This window comes from Artibeus jamaicensis, unplaced genomic scaffold (genome assembly GCF_021234435.1).
Source record: "Artibeus jamaicensis isolate MK-2021 breed Jamaican fruit bat unplaced genomic scaffold, CSHL_Jam_final scaffold_833, whole genome shotgun sequence".
Classification (NCBI taxonomy): domain Eukaryota; kingdom Metazoa; phylum Chordata; class Mammalia; order Chiroptera; family Phyllostomidae; genus Artibeus; species Artibeus jamaicensis.
The window spans coordinates 4,317,527-4,334,895 of record NW_026522056.1 but is presented as its reverse complement, the minus strand read 5'-3'; the positions used below and the strand labels follow the sequence as shown (position 1 = coordinate 4,334,895).

The following is a 17,369-nucleotide window of genomic DNA, read 5'->3' as shown; positions in this document are numbered from 1 at the left end:
GGAGCTGGGGTCTCTGATGCGAACCTCAGGTCTCCTCCACACAGTGGAGCCCTCATGCGGCCTCAGGAGAGCCCATTGTTAGCATCTGTAGCGCCTCTTCCCACTCCTCACTCAGGAATGGCAGACTGGGGGTTGGGAGTCGACCACCGGGGGAGTATTTACACCATGGAAATTGGCAGTTAGCAAAGGCCACGTGCACATCAGTGCTCCCCCGAGCCTCTCGCCCTTCACGCCCCACCCCGGCCAGTTAACTACCCCCACACCGCTGCCTCCAATCATCTACTTTCTGGCCCCTCCTTTGTATTCGCGAATGTGGCCAACCTGCTTCTCTCCACACACATCGGGATGGAGAGAGAACCGGGTCTCGGAATTTTCAACAGGTAAGAAAAATGTCACAGGGCACTGTTTGAAGGGTTTGGAGAGTCTTCAATGCCATCTGACCTTATGAGGGTTCTGTCCGGTGTGGTAGTTAGCACCATGGCTTCCCCAGAGGGACTCCTGGGCTGCAACTCCACTTCTCTCACCTGCGACTGTATGACCTTAAACCAGTCACTCAGTGTCTCCGCACCCGTTTCCCCGTTCAGGGTGACGGATGCAGTCACCTCCATGTCGTGTGGTAATTGTGAAGACTAAGTGAGCAAACATGTATGATGGCCTTAGGACACATCAGGCACGTGGCAGGTACCCACGTTCAGCTGGTGTTAGTCGGTGCCAACTCCCGTGCCCAGTCCTGCGTCCGTGGCTACAATCAGAGGGCCACCGTGGGTCACACAGCACAGATCCCGAAACCATCGTGTGCGTGTTGCTGTCCTTTCTTGCTGTCATTCTGAAAACAATTTGTCTATCTGAAGAAGGGCTACTAGGAGCATAAAATACAAATATAATGGATGATTTCTCCCCTAAATTCAACACTCAGTATTCGGAGTTGATGACCCTCTGGGCATTACAGGATTTTGAAGTGAGGAGCACAGGCAGGCACCTTCTGGACGCAGTGCCAACGTTCTGAGGTAGGGGAAATCATTACTTCCATTTTACAGGTGCAGAAAACCAAGGCTCAGACAGGGCAAAGCACTCGCCCAGAGGACCAACCAGAAAGTGGCCCACACTGTGGTCCCAGCTCTGGAGGGCCTGAAAGTCTCAGGGGTGGGGGTGGGGGAAGCTTTGGCCTGCGGTGAGTCCGGGGCCTGTCCTCTGGAGCTTGGGTTTCCCACGGGTTTTCTGCTCACCAGCCTCACCTGCAGAATCCTGACAGCGAACAAAGCCTTGTTAACACAGTGATCCAGGGACAGCGGGCCGCGCCTCCCTCCAGCTGCTGTGTAATTACCTGCCAGTTAGCTCTCCACGAAGCCTAGGAAGCCCAAGGCGCTAGATATAAAGGCTGCCTTGAGTAGGAGGGGAGGGCAGATGGGAGTATTTGCTTTTTGAAAAAGACATTGTTTCTGAGAATTGATAAAGCCCTGGGGCAGCCCCTTTGTTGGGTGTGTTTTACGGCCAACGCCCATGGAATAACATGCAGTTTGTGTGATCCGTATTATGATTAGCTTCATATTTGAACTCAAAGCTGCTTTTCTTGGCGAGCTCACTGCTTTACTGTTGCCGCCAAAGTCTTTGGGGACTTATGCCAGTTGGTTGGGGACTTTGGGTGTTGGTTTCAACCCAGAAAATATTCTCTCAGCAGAGGTGCCTTTCAGAATGTCCCGCAGGGCCGATCCTTTGCAGACGCCCTGTGGAGTCGTGAGCCCTAGTGCCCGCGGGCTGTGCCCACCTTGTCTGCTCTTCAAAGGGACGGGGCGCGGGGGGCGGTCTGGGCAGAGGAGCAGTGCTGTGCCGCATCGGGGCCAATGATGCCCACAGTCACCCAGAGGTTCAGGGAGGGCCTGGCCACCTTCTGTGGCCTCTGCCCAGGGCTCACCAAATGTTCTTGGCCTGGCCGCTGGCAGTGTTGGGGGCCCATGGCTATAGGCAGGCCCCAGGTGGTATGCTTCGTAAACTGGTCTGACTCTTCGTCCCCCTGAGAGTCGACACCTCAGCTTGCAGCGAGCAGAGCCGAGTCCTGCCATTACTCCCACAGTTTCTATCCCACCACCAGCCAAGCCACCTTCCGACTCGTGGATAGAGGACGAGAACAGTAAGTATCACCTGGTCTGCTAGGATGTTAAACCCCATCTGAAGGGGTTAAGAAAAATAAGTAAAAATTAAAAAAAATTAAAAACAAACTGTAAAACCCTCAAGTTCCATTCAAAGAAAAGCTGGCAGCAAAAATGTATATAAATACTTATTCCAATTATTAGCCTCACGTGGAGCCAAGTAACCCACACCTGCAGCACGTGGGCTGTCGGGAGTGGCAGGGAGGGGCGGACTGGGAAGCCTGCCCTGGAGCGCGGCCACGCCCCCACCCCGAGGCAGAAGGCCCGGGGTGTGCTGTTTGGGTGTGGAGCACGGGGTGGTTAATCCAAAGCGTTAGCTCTGACGGGCGACTTCTCGTGTCAGTGCCCTTGAGATATTTTCAGTGGCCTGTGCATGCCCCATTTCCCCTTTTTCTCCTTTGTCTTGGTCCTTTTCTTTCATTGTCCCTGTGTTTTTCCTCTTTTCAGTGTAAGGTCTGAGCCAACTCACACTCCCTGCCACTGCTGAGCACTGCTGGTGACACTGAGGGACGAAGTACCCTTCTTGTGCAGCGGTGGAGGGCAGGTGACCAGCACCAGGGGCCTTACAGGTACCTGTCAGTGGGGCGGTGACAGCCAGAGAGTCTGCAATGAGTGTAAGAGATTCCAGAATCTTACTGAGGGGGTCGAGGGAGAGGAACGTCCACCGGGTTGGGGAGGGGCATTTGCTCGCAGTCCTGACGGGGCGGGCGGGTTGTAGTACCGGGGTTGGGGTGTGTCATGTGACATGGGGGCAACATGCCAACCGAGAATCTTTGGGCAGGCAGGTCCAGTGCTGGGCTGGTTGAGGCAGCAGTAGGAGGGGACCAGGACTGGCTTTGGACAGCCTCCCCTTGGGCCATACCTAGGGTCAGACACAGGGTCTGACGGGGGAGCTGGGGTGAGAACTCGGGTCTCCTCAACCCCATTTAGTTGTAGTCCATTTTGGAATTCTGTAAAGTATTCTCCTTCCCTCAGAGTTTCAGGTGTTACTTCTCACCATCACATCGTCAAATGATGGTCAGTCTTGTCTTCTGAGTGGCCATAAGCAGCAGGGTGAAACAGTACAGAACTCAGTCGGGTCACTTCCTGTTTCCTAATCGTCCCCAAGTAGGATGTCCCTTAGTGTAGCTACATCTGGATATGACTGTACTCACTTCCTCCAAAAATAACTTTAGGTGGAAGGTGATGCTGGAATCTTCTATGTCTTCATAGTTATTAGTGACTACAGGGTGCTTTTCTATTCGTTCCAGAACTGTAGGATTTCATGGCTGAATGTAAGTAGCCAAGATCACCTGGTTAAAATACCTTGTTTTATTAGAATTGAAGACTGAGGTTCAGGGAGGTTCCTGACGCCTAGTGTGCGGCCTCTGCAGTTCCTCCAGGCCGCCACTGCTGAGTCGCACAAACAAGCTGAGCGACAGGTTCTCTTAGATGGTTGTCTGAGAGTGTCTCTCGAACCCTAGGAACTGCACCAAACGGTTCAAGAAACATCCATGTGTAAACACTTTTCATTCAAGTACACATATCCACCCATGCACACTCATACATTATGCACAGATACACACCCTGCCCTCTTTTCGGGGCACATTTTACACTCTCAATGAGTGCTTTACACAACCAACAACCTCCTGAACAAGTTGCTACCACGTCCTGCTTCCTTTAAAACAAGGCTGCCACAGGGAGTTAGGGCTACAGTATGAGTAACTCTCCCCCCTCCGGGAAGGATGAGCTCGTGGCTCCGAGCCTCCTCGGCCAGGCCATGCACATGTCGAGGCCGGAGGCGGGGTGTGGCGCAGGACTCCTGACTGAGCGACTCTTCATCCCGGAGCTGAATAGAGCCAGAGGAAGGTCCTTCTCTTCTCCCATTTGGCCTTCATTATGAGGAGGGCAGACTGTACATCAACAAATGGTAGGCGATGCGCATCAGGTTCCGTAATTGTAAAAACTGTGTTGGTTTCCTAGGGCTGCGGTAACACTACCAGAAACTCACTGGCTTAAAACAATGGAAACTTATTCCCCCATAGTTACAGAGGCTAGAGTTTGCAGGTCAAGGTGTTGGTGGGGTGACGTTCCCTTTAAGGCCCCGGGAGAGGCTGTTCCATGCCGCTCTGCTCTCCTAGCTCCTTGTGGTTGCCGCCAATCCTTGGCAATCCTGCCTTGTAACAGCATCACTCCAGTCTCTGTTCTCTCACGTCTTCTTCCCTCTGCATGTGTCTCTGTTTCCAAATCCCCCTTTCCTTATAATGATGCCAGTCACTGATTATGGGGGCCACCCTAATTTGGTATGACCTCATCCTAACTTGATTCCGTCTACAAAGACCCTGTGTCCCAATAAGGCTACATTCAAGGGTGTGGGGGCTAGGCCTTCAACATATCTTCTGGGGCACACAGTGCAACCTGCAAGTAGTGTCCACACCCCTCACTATTCTGTCAGTCACCACCAGTAAGTAGCACCTCATATGCACACGCCCATCCTTGGTGCACTCCTGGGTACAGCCCAAGTACACAGGCAGCGCTGTCTGGGCCGTCCTGACTGCGGAAGCGCTCTCATAGATGTTTGCTGGCTCTCCTGGTCCACAGTGGCTTTGTACTTGTTAAGCCTCCCACCCTGTATTTTAAAACGCATTCAATTTTCATTCTCAACTGTGTTTTCTTATGTCTCATGTCCTGGCTCCCGCATGCACAATAACTGAAGTGTGTGTGGGGGGTCAACAGCCATCAATAAAGAGTTTTTTTTTGCTAGCTCCCTCAAGCCAGAATGTAACTTCACACAAATAGGACCATGAGACCTCCTGAGATGATGCAAAGAGAGTGTATAAATGCCATGAAATAGTTCCCACCAGCTTTCAATGTCTTCTTGGTTCACTTTATCTTACATGCATCATTAAGGTGGTAGCTCTCATGCTGGGCAGTCACCGAAGTGGGGAGTCGCCCTTCACTTTCGGAGCGCATCTGGTTCCCAGGTAGCTTCCTCTTAATATGAGACCCCAGCATTCGTGCAGAAGACGATTTCCGTAGGATTCCAAGGGCACTTTCAGTTGGTGGGTACTGGCTCGGCCGCAGGGTCATTTTGGCTTCACATGCAAACATCCATTTCAGCGGTGTCTCCTGAGAGGAAAGCCCAGCAGGAGGCTGCAGGTGGTGTGTTGGGGACTGTCACTCGAAGAGCTCCAGGTAGTCAGGGGGCTGGTCCTGCTGGCCGCAGGGGTACAGGAGGAGCTCCTTCCCCAGGGAGGTGATGGGTTCCTCCTGTGAATCCGAAGGCACAGGTCAGGCTGGGCTGGGTGTTAAGACAGTCTCAACAAGGGTGGCTTGCCACTCCCACCTCCTCAGAGGACAGACCTTCCTGCCAGCCCTTGGTGTACACAAAGCGCTATGGTTTATGACAATTTAAAAAGAGACTGTTCTCATCTGTACACTGCCCTGGACTCTTTCCCTCCCTTGAATTCTAACTTGAGTATCCCCAGATGCGATCGGGGAGGCACACGTTTTTTTAGCCTCTCCTACGTTTTCTGCAAGAGTGGGGTCTCCTTGAGTACTTGAGGAGAAACTAGGCTCAGTGATAAAGTCAATGCAATTAAGAACCCTGATTATCAGGAGGAAGGAACGAAGACTAATCCCCCATTACTCATCTCAATCATTTTTCTTGTAATTGCCTTTCATTGTTCGAGTGGCCGCAGAGCAATAATTCACAGGGCAGGTGGAGCCTGTGGGTCGGCGCCTCACCTTGTGGTACTCCACCAGCTCCGCCAGGGTGGCATGCTGCAGCTGGTCCACGCCCAGGAAGCTGTAGGAGTCCGCGGAGGCGTCAATGAGGAAATGCTTACAGCCGTCCTGGGACAGGTAGGACAAGGCATAGCCTCTGATCCTTTCGCTGACTCGGATCAGAAAGCTGCCCGGCACGCATGTGCTCAGGAGTTCGTTTGCTCTCTTCAGTGTGAGGATTCCTGTGGGTGAGGAAAGCAGGTGTTTCAGCCAGATCATGTCCAAAACTCTCCTCTGTGAAACACAGCTGTGCGGATAAAGTTTGGTGAAAATAAGCATGCTTTTAAGTCCATCCTGGGCATCTAAGGAGTACAGCTAAATATTCATTCTGGAATTTGGAAACTGGGCAGCGTAGGTTACATCAGCCAGTGGAGAGTATAAATAAGAGCATAAATGTTTAACAGTCAGAAGGACAAATCTGCACTTATACACCCAGTTATATCGACATAGGGCTTAGGTGGCTTCTGAGGCTGGTAGGACCCTTGATGGTCACCCTGGGAGAGGCCTTGGCGATGCTCTCCTCAGTGTACTGATGAGGACTCTGTGTCCCAGGGAATGATCCTGTTTGGTCTAGAACAGTGGTTCTCAAGCAGGACAATGTCTATAAATTCCCAAGAGACCTTTTTGCTTGTCGTGGGCAGGGGTGTGTGTGTGCTACTGGCGTCCAGTACGTAGAGGCCAGGGACACTGCTGAACATCCCCAAGTGCACAGGAGAGCCTCACACTACACTCTATCACCCAACCTGAATGTCAGCAGTGCGGAAGCTGAGAAACCCGCGCTTGAAGTCAGCGAGTTAGCAACACATCCAGGCTAGACCCGGGTCCAGAGTGCCCTCCGCTGCAGCTACTCCTAAAGGACGGCCATTGGCATACAGGAAATATGTATATATGTATGTGTATAGGTATACGCACATATCCATGTGTATACACACATGTGTATACTCATATGTATGTGTGTATATGTGTATATATTACGTGTGTGTGTGTAATAGTCCAGCAGAACCATAACGCCTGCTTGAGTGTGGTTGGTGGGATAATAATATGGGTGTAATGATTTATAGTTTTATTTTGAAAATTTTATCTAAAATATCAAACGGTGTGCTTGAGCGTGATATTGTGATGTTACAGAATTATATGCTTATGATTTTGCAATAAAAAGGGGCGTTATTTGTGCCAGACTGTGTGTGTGTGTGTCTTCACACACACTCAAAGGAATAAAATTCTTCATATATATAAAGAGACAGATGGATATACACCCAAGGACAGCACATGTGTATGTGTGTATGTATCTTCATATATATGTATCTCTTTATACATGTATACATTTTCATTCATATATATATATAGTTTAGATGCCCCATAAATTCACACTAATTCAGACCAGGCTTTTCTCCAATTAGTTCAAACTCGTGAGGTGTGACTCATAGTCCAGGTTCCCTTCTTACTCTTACTGTATTTCTTCAGATGAGTCGGGAATGTTCAAACACAAAGTACACGAACATGTTTTGGGAAGAGGGTGAGGTCGAATTGCTCAGTGAGCTCTGTTTTGGGAGGGAGGAGCAGGGGTCCTTTAGGTAGCCATTCCCAGCCTTTCTGGCACCAGGGACCGGTTTAGTGGAAGACAGTTTTTCCATGGACTGGGTGGGGGTGGGAGGGAGACAGGAGGAGGGGCTCAGGCAGTAACTTGAGCAGAGCCCGCTCCTACTATGCAGCCCAGTTCACGGCCGGTGGGTTGGGCACCCCGCCCTAGTGTTCTTTTCTGTTTCAGCCAACAGAGCGCTTGTCTCCTGTTCTTCGACTGGTACTCAGTGCCGTATCATTAGGGGAAAAAAACACCTGATGAAAAGGCAATCACAGCCCTTCTGTCTTGTCGTTGGTAAAGGTCAAATGGTGGGTTGACCATTTGAGGATTAAACCCTAATTGTCCACAGAAAAGCATAAAATAAAAACAGTTCTATTTTCTTTTTGTAAGTAGGCCTTTAATAGAAGGAGGATTTAAAAAATCACCTGCTGTTTCCCAGCTGAGACCAACCAGCCAGCCCTTCTGGTTCCGTCTCTGCCCTGCACCCTTCAGGGGGCCTGACCTCAAGGTTGCAGTTCACGAGGCTCAACCCCAGTGAGATGCAGGGGCAGGAACTGCAGGTGATGAAAAGGCGTGGTACACCCCCCCACTGTCCACTCACAGGTAGGGAATGTCCCTGAAACGAAAGATCAAGGCCCTTCATCCATGGGTCCCGGGCTCTAGCCCATTCGTGCCCAGCAGGGTTAGTGATGCAGGCGGGTGATTGCAGCCATGTCTGGTCACCTCCCTGTCCTGTCCCCGATAGGACTGAGCCACTGGAAACCAGACACTACTGATACCAAGTGAGCCTTTTGGGTAAGTGGTGGCACTGTCCGCTTTAGGTGCTTGAATGATTCCTGCACAAGCTCGGACAGGTCCGGACTGCTGCTTCCGTTGGCCTGTCTTACCTTTCTAAGCAGGCCTGGTCCCACTGGGAAGCTGCAGAGGACCGCTGTAAGCTGAAACGAGGCAACAGGGAACCGGCCTGCCCAGCAGGATCCAGGTCTGAAGACTCTGGATCGGACTGTATGGAAGCAGGGACAGCTTTCCCCGACGCTGCAACTCCCACGAGTGAAGGAGACGCAGCACTCTGGAGAAAGATTTCTCTCCCCTCCCAGACTCACTGACAGGCTAACTCTGAAACCCCAGTGACTTCAACAGATGGGCAGATATAACTTATAACATCTGGATGTTATCCAGACAGATTTGGATCCCTAAAATGAAAGCTATTCTGGGAAATTATAACCAAACCTGGGTTAAGGTCAAATTGCTCCTAAAATCAGGTCATATAGCAGCTGTAAACCAAATGCTCAAAGACTCTCCATCTGTAATTATTGCCCATTATGCACAGACCTCGGCGCCGCCTAATCTCCAGAGACACCAGGGCAAAATAAAATGATTCCGTGGCAAATCAGAGGCCCTCACAGAGACTCCTTGCACACGGTGGTACTGATGGCAGGTGCAGAAGGGAAGTGCTGTTGGGACTGGCCTTTGTCCCTCCTGCTTTAAACAGGATTCTTATTCCTGAAAAGCACAGTCTCGGCATATCTAGTGACACAAGTCGATGCGCGATTTGTCACGACTGCAGCAAGGGCGGTGGGTGCATTCTGGGAAGCCTGGCTCGGATCACCGCCAAGCAGTGAACTCTGTCTGCTCATGAGAGGAGGCCTTAAACGCTAAACCAAATCCAGTGTCAGACACTAATCGCCATGGACTTGAGCAGTCCACTTATGGTGTTTTTCACACCCTGATTCACCCACACACAACTAAGAATCCCAAAGCAGAGGGCCTCACCCAACCATGAAGGCCGAGACGCCACCAGGTCCCCTCCTTCTGACCACCGCTCTCCACGCAGCTTACAGAAGCCCAATCTCTCTGAGGTCACAAGAGCCTTTTTGTGATGGTGAAAGGGGTAATTGAAAAAATCTGTTTTACTTCATTAGTTATTTTTATTCTTTCTTTATTTTCACCCAGGAACATGGTGGGAGAGAGTTGTGGGGAGAGAGAAACATCGATGTGTGAGAGAAATATAGACCAGCCGCACCCCGCCTGGGGATCAAACCCGTAGCCTTATGGTGTACGGGACGATGTTCCAACCAACCGAGCCACCTGGCCAGGGCTTGCCTCACCACTTTCTGAAATGAACCAGATCTCCCAGCAACAGTCTGACGTTGAGCTGAATCCAGGCAGGATTCAGAACAACACAGGGGACTCTCCACATGAGGGTTTACTGGACAGCTCCTGGCTCTGAAGAGTCCGCAGTGCAGCTGGGCTAAAGCCCCCGAGAGCCGAACACCCGCTCAGAGGCTCGCACCGCCGGGGCTGAGGAGAAGCAGAGGGCAGCGCTCCACTCTCTCTCTGCCTGGTGCCCGGGTGCCCCCGAGAGCAGTGCCGTTCGCAGGGTTTTTTGTGCTGATGGAATGTGGTCTGTGTGGCCCAGGGGTAGCCAGTAGCCATGTGTGGCCATGGAGACCCTGGAATGTGGCCAGTGTGTCTGGGGGACATAACTTTTATTTTATTGAATTTTAGTTCATTTCGACATAAAGAGCTACACATGGCTAACGGCTGCCATATTGGACAGCACAGCTCTCACCTGCCTGGAGTGGAGGTGGTCTCCGCGACAGACCCCGGAGATGTGTTTCTTTGGCACAGGGGAGGGGAAACAGACCCCACGAGGCCTGAAATAACTCGGAAACACTGTGGCCTTGAAGTGAAACAGATCTGGGCCTGAACGTGGACTTGGCCGCCAGTGGTAGAAGCCTGGCAAAGAACTTAACACCTTAGTTCCTAGGTTCATAGTCTGTAAAGTGGGAATAAAAATTATCTCCTTGAAAGTGCTCAATATAATGCGTGGCACATATTAAGATCTCAAAAAATTACAGCTCCACCAGAACAGCTTCTGACAGACAATGAGAATTACTAACAGACTTCAGTGTTTCTGGATTCAAGATAAATATATAAAAACGTAATTTCCTGCCCTGACCGGTGTGGCTCAGTTGGTTAGGCATTGTTCTGCAAAGCAAAAGGCCATTGGTTCAATTCCCAGTTGAGGCATCTGCCTGGGTTGTGGGTTTGGTCCCCAGTTGGATGTATGAGAGGCAACCAGTCGATGTTTCTCTCCCTCTCATTCTCCCTCTCTTCCCCTCTCTCCAAAAATAAATAATAAAATCTTATTAAAAAACATAATTCCTTTACACCAGTAACCATCAATTCGTTTTAAAAATCCCATTCAAAATAGAAATAATTGAAGTACATAGGACTAATCTAGTTTTGTTTGTTTTAAGATACATGTCCTATATGGGGAACTTATTTAACAATTCAAAATTGTGTACTAAAAAATAAAAAAAATACCAACTACCAAATTCCTTCCCAAAGCTTCTGCCAAAACCATCGGGGCTCCCGCGTGTCCTCCGCGCCCCGGTGACTGCTCGGTGCAGTGAGCCGAGCCAGGAATGTGCAGGGAGGCCCTGCCCACGGTGGAGGAGGAAGGTGTCCAGGGACGGAATGAGTGTGTATGACCCAGAACGAGGCCCCTGATCTCCAACCTGCTACGGGAAGCAGCCAAGAGATGGCCAGCAAGTCTCTGTGTTGTTCCGTCTGGGTCACAACAGCAAACTGATGCTTGGAAAAGCTAGAAATGTGCTTTGGCACCAAGGAAAACTAATGAAAGGTGAAAAAGAACGTGAGAACCTTTCCAGTGTGCTCTCCCGCCCATCCCACACAACCAGGGGGACCACAAGTCCAGTGAAAGTGGGGACCCCGTGGTCTTGCTGAGGGAGAAGGGGATGTGGGGAGACTTTCCTTATCTAGATTTGCCTGAGATCATGAAAGGATGCTCAGGAAGCAGAGTCTGGCCTTGCATTTCAGGATCTCTTTTGCACGTGGGTTTTTCATCAAGCTCCTACATCTAGGAGTTCAGAGGCAATACCTATTGCCCCTGTTACAAACGGGGCACCACAGAGCATGTCCCTGTGGCAGGATATCCCAAGCTGTACATCATTGTGCTTCGTTATGGGGTACAGGAGGGACAGGGACCTGAGACAGAGCTCTGGGCTCTCTGCCATCGCACTGAACTCTGGGGCTCCCCCCGCTTTTGTCCTGGGTCTTCTCATGTCATTCTTCTCAGCTCACTCCTGGAAAATCTCATCCCCGCAGGCTTTTAATCTCGTGCTGGCAATGCCAACCTGTTAGCTCCAACACGGATCTGCCAATCTGATTGTTAAGTGGGTATTTCCACAGGACTGTCCCGATGGCACTTCAAACTCATCCCAGACGAGCTCGTTCTCTGCCCTCTTCTCTCCTCTCCTTCCCCACGTTTCCTCGTCCTCCTGTTCCTTCTTCTAACTGACAGCAGGCCACCTCCCACCCAGCCCCACAAGCCCTTGACCCAGTACCTTCATGTCCCTCGTCCTCCCATCCATGCCCATCCTTAGCACGGCTACTTAGGAGAAAACGGTGCAAGGATGAACCTCTGGGGGGCGAAAGTCAGGTGACCAAAACAGTAATTGCAGAAGGCAAGTTTATGACGACGAAAGCAAGATGGTAAACCAGCACAGAAGAGCTTTTACCCTGACGTTTCAAAGCAGGGTTCCTGATAAATAATTATATGTTGTTTAACTGTATGTTACTTATTTTGTTTAGGCCTATGATAAATATTTGTATAAATGAAAATAAATCAGTAACAAAGCAGTTAGTAAGTTCTTCTATGTAACACTCAAGGATCTTATTTTTAAACCCAAATTCCATCTGGAACTTCAGTCCAACTGTCTTCTCTTAGCTTCAGGCAACTGTTTCAAATTGAACCGCATGTTAAAGTACCAGGATTTTTAATAATGTCAACCAACATTTTCAATTTCTCACTGCTGTTAAACTACCACCTTCATCCTTGGGGATGAAAACATCTCCTGCCCAATGACACAGACACGACAAAGTGGCTGGTTCCCTCAGTTCAGTTCTTATCTTAAAAAGGGAGATGAAAAAGGCAGTTATGAGACAAGCCACGATTGCCATGATGAACATGTCATTGACCCCAGTTCTCTTTGTCTTTTGATGCTGTTGTCACTCTTTTGTCCAGCATCTTTAAGCAAAATGGGGAGAAAGGGGGTTGACGACCTGGTCCTAGGAAGGAGGGGACCCCCCCTGAAAGTGGACACTTATAAAAAAAAAGCCTGGATTGCCAAAGAACAAGCATTTTCCAGGACACCCACAGTTCTGCTGACCTGTTCTAACCGCAAAAGCAGCCCTTTAGCAGAAAGCCTGCCATAAATAATCGTGTTCTTTTTAGAAGAGTTTGCTGTGTATTATGATTAAGAGCTTATTCTGCAGATCTGTGTATGTGTGAGACAACACCACCCAAAAGAGAGAAGCCTCAAACATCACTCAACCCAAGGTACCCTTCAGGACAAGCGCACCCTGTGAGAGCACTTTATTTTGTTTAAAGCACTTGCGTTGAACTTACAGCCAATTAGTCTAATTTAACCACAGACCTAAGAAGCCAATTGAGGCAAAAAACAAAAACAAAACTCCTTCACTTTCTTGAAGTCCAAGAAACTGAGAGCTCAGTGAAATGTGAGCTGGGTGCATGGGGGCTTTAATTAATCAAGTTTCTAGGGTCAAATAAAGAAATACAGGGTCCAGCAGAAGTAAGGCCTGCTTGAGTGTGGTTGGTAGGATAATAATATGGGAGTAATAATTTATAGTTTTAATTTGAACATTTCACCTAAAATGTCATTTGGTGTGCTTGAGTATTTTGGTATGTTACGGAGTTACATGCTTGTGATTTGGTAATAAAAGATTTTGTAATAAAAAAGGGAGGCGTTATTTGTGCCAGACCATGTAGTTGATTGGCTAATATCTGCTCAGTCTCCAAACAAACCCTTGCAGCTTTCACTACAGCCTGGATCAGAAGCACAGGATTTTTAAGTCAAAGGTCACAAGTTCACCTCCCACGTTTAACAGATGAGGGTAATGAGGCACAGGCAGGTTGATTTGCTGCAGAGACAGAAGGTGATTCGCTCAAGGTCACTCAACTAGCTATTGGACAGCTGACTCTGTGACTGCCACACCAATGTCCAGCCCCCCGTGCCCAGTGGCCAGGGCAGACTCCCTCGGGGGCCGGGGACAGAAGGCGGTGCACTCAAGAGCCCTGGCACTGCGTTCCACACCCACCCAGTGGGGTTTTGTTTATGGTGATACATTAATCCACCATGCATGCAGCGACCGCGGCTGTGACTGCTTTTTCTAAATATGTCATGGAAATGGAGCTCACAGAGAAGCCTTTGAAAAACTGCATTCTGAAAGTAACGGCAAAGACTCTTCTTGGGCAGCCCAAATGAAAGGAAGCCTTTATTCTTCGTGCCTGCCTGGTGGATCAGCAGTTCAGCCGCCATCAGAAGAGGCCGCAGTGGAGGGCCCTCTGCACTCACCGTGGAACCAGGGGGCGATGGTGTCGGACGCTGTCTCGTAGCCTGCTCGCAGGGGCAGCTGCTCCTCTTTGAACCATCGGATGATGTCCTCTGGGGCACAGCCAGAGGCTGTCCTCGTCACTCCTCGGTTTCTGGCATTTGTAAGACCATTTATCAAGTTAGAGTTAACTATTTTGAAAACAATGCCTTCAAAAATTATATCTGCATATATATATGCATGCACAGAGTGGGACCAAAGTAGGTTTAGAGTTGTGAGTATGTGAAAGTTTGTTCTTGTATTAGTATCGACTAATTATGTTATTGTTTTCCATACTAAGAACTGTAAAACAACTTTTGCCTCAGAAACAGAGAGAGAGAGAGAGAGAGAAATGAGAACTATAAACATTAAAAAATCTAGTTACATGGGCCGAGCTAATGGGAGGTTGGACACACACACTGCCACCACCCCTCACGAGCACAAAACAGGGAGGACACAAATCTGTCACTTGTCCCTCCAATCCTACAGAGCTACTCTTGGAATTAAGCTACTGCTGCGTTGATGCATAGATTTTAATTGATTTTTAGTATGAATTAGAAGCTCCATTAACTCCCAATTAAAACTTGAGAAAATAAGCATGAAAGAGTGAAATACACCCCCCAGCACTATTTTCTTGGAGAACATGTACTGAAAACACAACAAATCAAATGCAACAAAATAAACTTCTTCCCTAACCTTTTCTCTTCTTTCTCTATCCACTCACCTCCCTGACTTGGTTTCTTCTCTCCCACACTTTGAAGAGGTTTAGTTCTGTTAAAAGACAGTCTGAGAAATATAAAGGTAAAGAAAGAAGAGTGTTTTGAGGTTGGTAAGAAAAAGACACAGGCAGCAGAAGCCTTCAGAAATCTATTCAGTAGCAGAACTTAAGTTCTGGAATATAAGTCAGTTTCCATTACAAAAAGGTACCATTGCAATGTAACAAACACATACCCAAGTCCCATGAAAAGCTTGCTATTCTGAGCATAGTTCAGCGTAAAAATGAGTGTGGATGAGCTACCGGAATGTCCTGTCATGAAATTAACATCATGACTCTTTATGCTTTGTATGGTAACATACGCCACCATGAGTTACATTCGACATATATGTCTGACATTTATACATGTACATATGCATATACATGCATACATTTTTGAGAAAAAAGCCTATAATATTTAACTTTCCTGGGGAGCAGGTACCACATACACATGAGATCACATGTAAGTTCTTTTCACTAGTTTTCAAATTAGGTATTTTTTTTCCTTGAGAAGTCTTTGGAGACCAAGGGGATACTCCAAGGACAGCTGGCTTCTATGTTTTCCTGGGCTGGACTTTACCGTAACCTTGGTCATCACTGTTTAAAGTGTTAGCCTTAAAGTCAGCCAGTCTGACTGCCTCACATGAAGCACTTATTGCATGTGTCTTAGGTTGAAAGAATGAGCAAAATGAGCACAGCTTAAAATAAGAATCACCCTTAGTAAAGGCCACCTTCATTGTTGTCTCTCACAATGTACTCTAAAAATAGCACAGGCGAGGGCACAAGTCTCTCTCCTACCCTGGAAGGGCCTGGGGATCGGGTACCCACCGCGACCTGCTGGGCCTGTGGCCACTGCTCCCAGACAGGCTGGGGTGCATGGCCACAAAACTGCGAGGAGCCTGCTTCCTGATTATCTTCCTTGTTTTGCTGTCCATCAGAGAAAAGTCATTCCCCAAACTGTCCCTTTGTGGAACATGGTCATTTAGTCCCAAAGTGGAACCTTTCCACTGAGTAAGAAATAATCACAGCAGAGGAAAAGGCCACATTTCCTCTGAGGTCATCAACCCCGTTAGGAGAAACCTTGAAGGTAACTACTGACTCCGAGCAGAAGGAGATTTTTGTTTGTTTTCATTTCTCCATCCTCATAACAGAACTATTTTTAGTTTTTATTCCAGAAGGCAGGCCTTTAAGACAGTTCTGTATCATTCAGTCAACATTTCATTTCTCCTGGTTATTTTATATACTGTCTTTCTACATATTAGAATATGAAACAATCACATATCAATAACTGGGGAGAATAACTTTATAATTGGGTTCTGCTGTAACATTATGGTGCTGTGTCTTTAGGAATTGTTCTGCCTAGTCCTTCCACAATTAGGAGGCAAAAGCACTACTGTCAACAAGCAAAGAGTCCCCACAAAAAGGGGCATTTCCAACTCCTCAACACGTGAGCATGCCTCCGTAACCCGGAGGAAGAACTGCTGCTAAGCCTTTAGTCCTGAGCCATGGAGACATAGCTCTCCCGATAACTTGAAGTCAGCAAGCCCTTGGGTTCCTGCTTTGATGTTCTTTCACCACTAAGAGCCACACTGGGAATCAGGGAACCAGGGCTGTTTCCTCTTGCCCCTTCAACAGCTCACCCACTGCCACCCGGTGGGGATAGGCTAGCGGCACAGGAAGTCAGTGAACACAGGGTGTGCACTCACTGAGTTGCTGGGCATGTTAAGTACTGAGGTGTACTGCTGCGGGTGTTCTACAGACAAGAAGGGGGTGAATGCCACACCAGGCATCTCAGGAAGACAGGCCTAGAGGAGGGGCTGAATTTAGTTACCCAGCCTGTCCTCCACTTCCCGTGGCCCACTGAGCACTTGTCCTCACTCAGCTCATTCAACCTTTGCTCTTAAAGCCATCTGCGTGGCTGCTTACCTAAGAGGCTTTCGGGGGTACTCTGCTGGGTGTAGGAATTTAGGCTTGGGTGGAAGGGGAGGTCTCTTTGGTTTCTGCGGAACACTTGGGGGGCTCTGCAGTCCCTCACTGCTTCTTGCTTTCTGGGATAACCTCTTGTAGTCTTCCCGCGCTTGTTTAGCCAAGGAGCGTCTCTTCTCATCAGCTGCTTTGGATTTTCGCACTAGACAAACAAAAGGTTTGGGGACGGCCCCCAGAGACAGTCAGAAGAATCGGCACCGCACCTGGAGAACAGATTCTGGCATTTGCTGATAATAATGAACAATTGCTCTTGACGCCTGTTATTCCGAAAATTGGGGCTTGCACATTCACCAGAGCCCAGCGTTCATGCAGAATCCCTCCTAGATGGGAGTCTGGGGACTGTCTGCGAGGGAGAGGGAGGGAAGAGGAGGAAGGAGGGACAGGAGGGAAATGTAGAACCGTTTGTTAGAGACTTCCCTGCAGTTAGCGAGACTGAGTGAGGAGTCACAGCCTTAGTGAGGATTCCAGGTGAGGGGTGGGGGCCGGGGGGCGGGTCTTTGAATAATAAGAAGTGATGATCACTCCTTCCCACCAACAGGATTCAGGATGTCACCTGCCCTGAGTCAAGGGGGAAGATCAGGCTGTCAGGAACTGTTCAGAGGTTTAGGCTGTGCACAGGAAGTGGGGTGGGGGGGTCAGGCAGTGAGGCCCCCATGTCAGAGCCGCTGTCAGCTGAACCCCCTCTAAATCAGCCCAGCAGACCCAAAAGTAAAGT

General features: G+C 49.0%; 1 protein-coding gene across 5 annotated transcripts in view; it reads right to left on the bottom strand.

Annotated features, from left to right (window-relative positions):
- Positions 1 to 3,443: 3,443 nt before the first annotated feature.
- The window catches only part of SH2D4A (SH2 domain containing 4A), a 51,075-nt gene continuing 37,149 nt past the window's right edge, over positions 3,444 to 17,369 (bottom strand). For all 5 annotated transcript variants that reach the window (XM_053660024.1, XM_053660026.1, XM_053660025.1 and 2 more), the window contains exons 7-10: positions 16,595 to 16,796; positions 13,899 to 14,029; positions 5,874 to 6,094; positions 3,444 to 5,396 (exon numbers count right to left, since the gene is read on the bottom strand). In XM_053660024.1, coding sequence (XP_053515999.1) covers positions 5,304 to 5,396; positions 5,874 to 6,094; positions 13,899 to 14,029; positions 16,595 to 16,796 — 647 coding nt within the window. In that variant the 3' untranslated portion in view covers positions 3,444 to 5,303. The remainder of the gene's footprint in view (positions 5,397 to 5,873; positions 6,095 to 13,898; positions 14,030 to 16,594; positions 16,797 to 17,369) is intronic.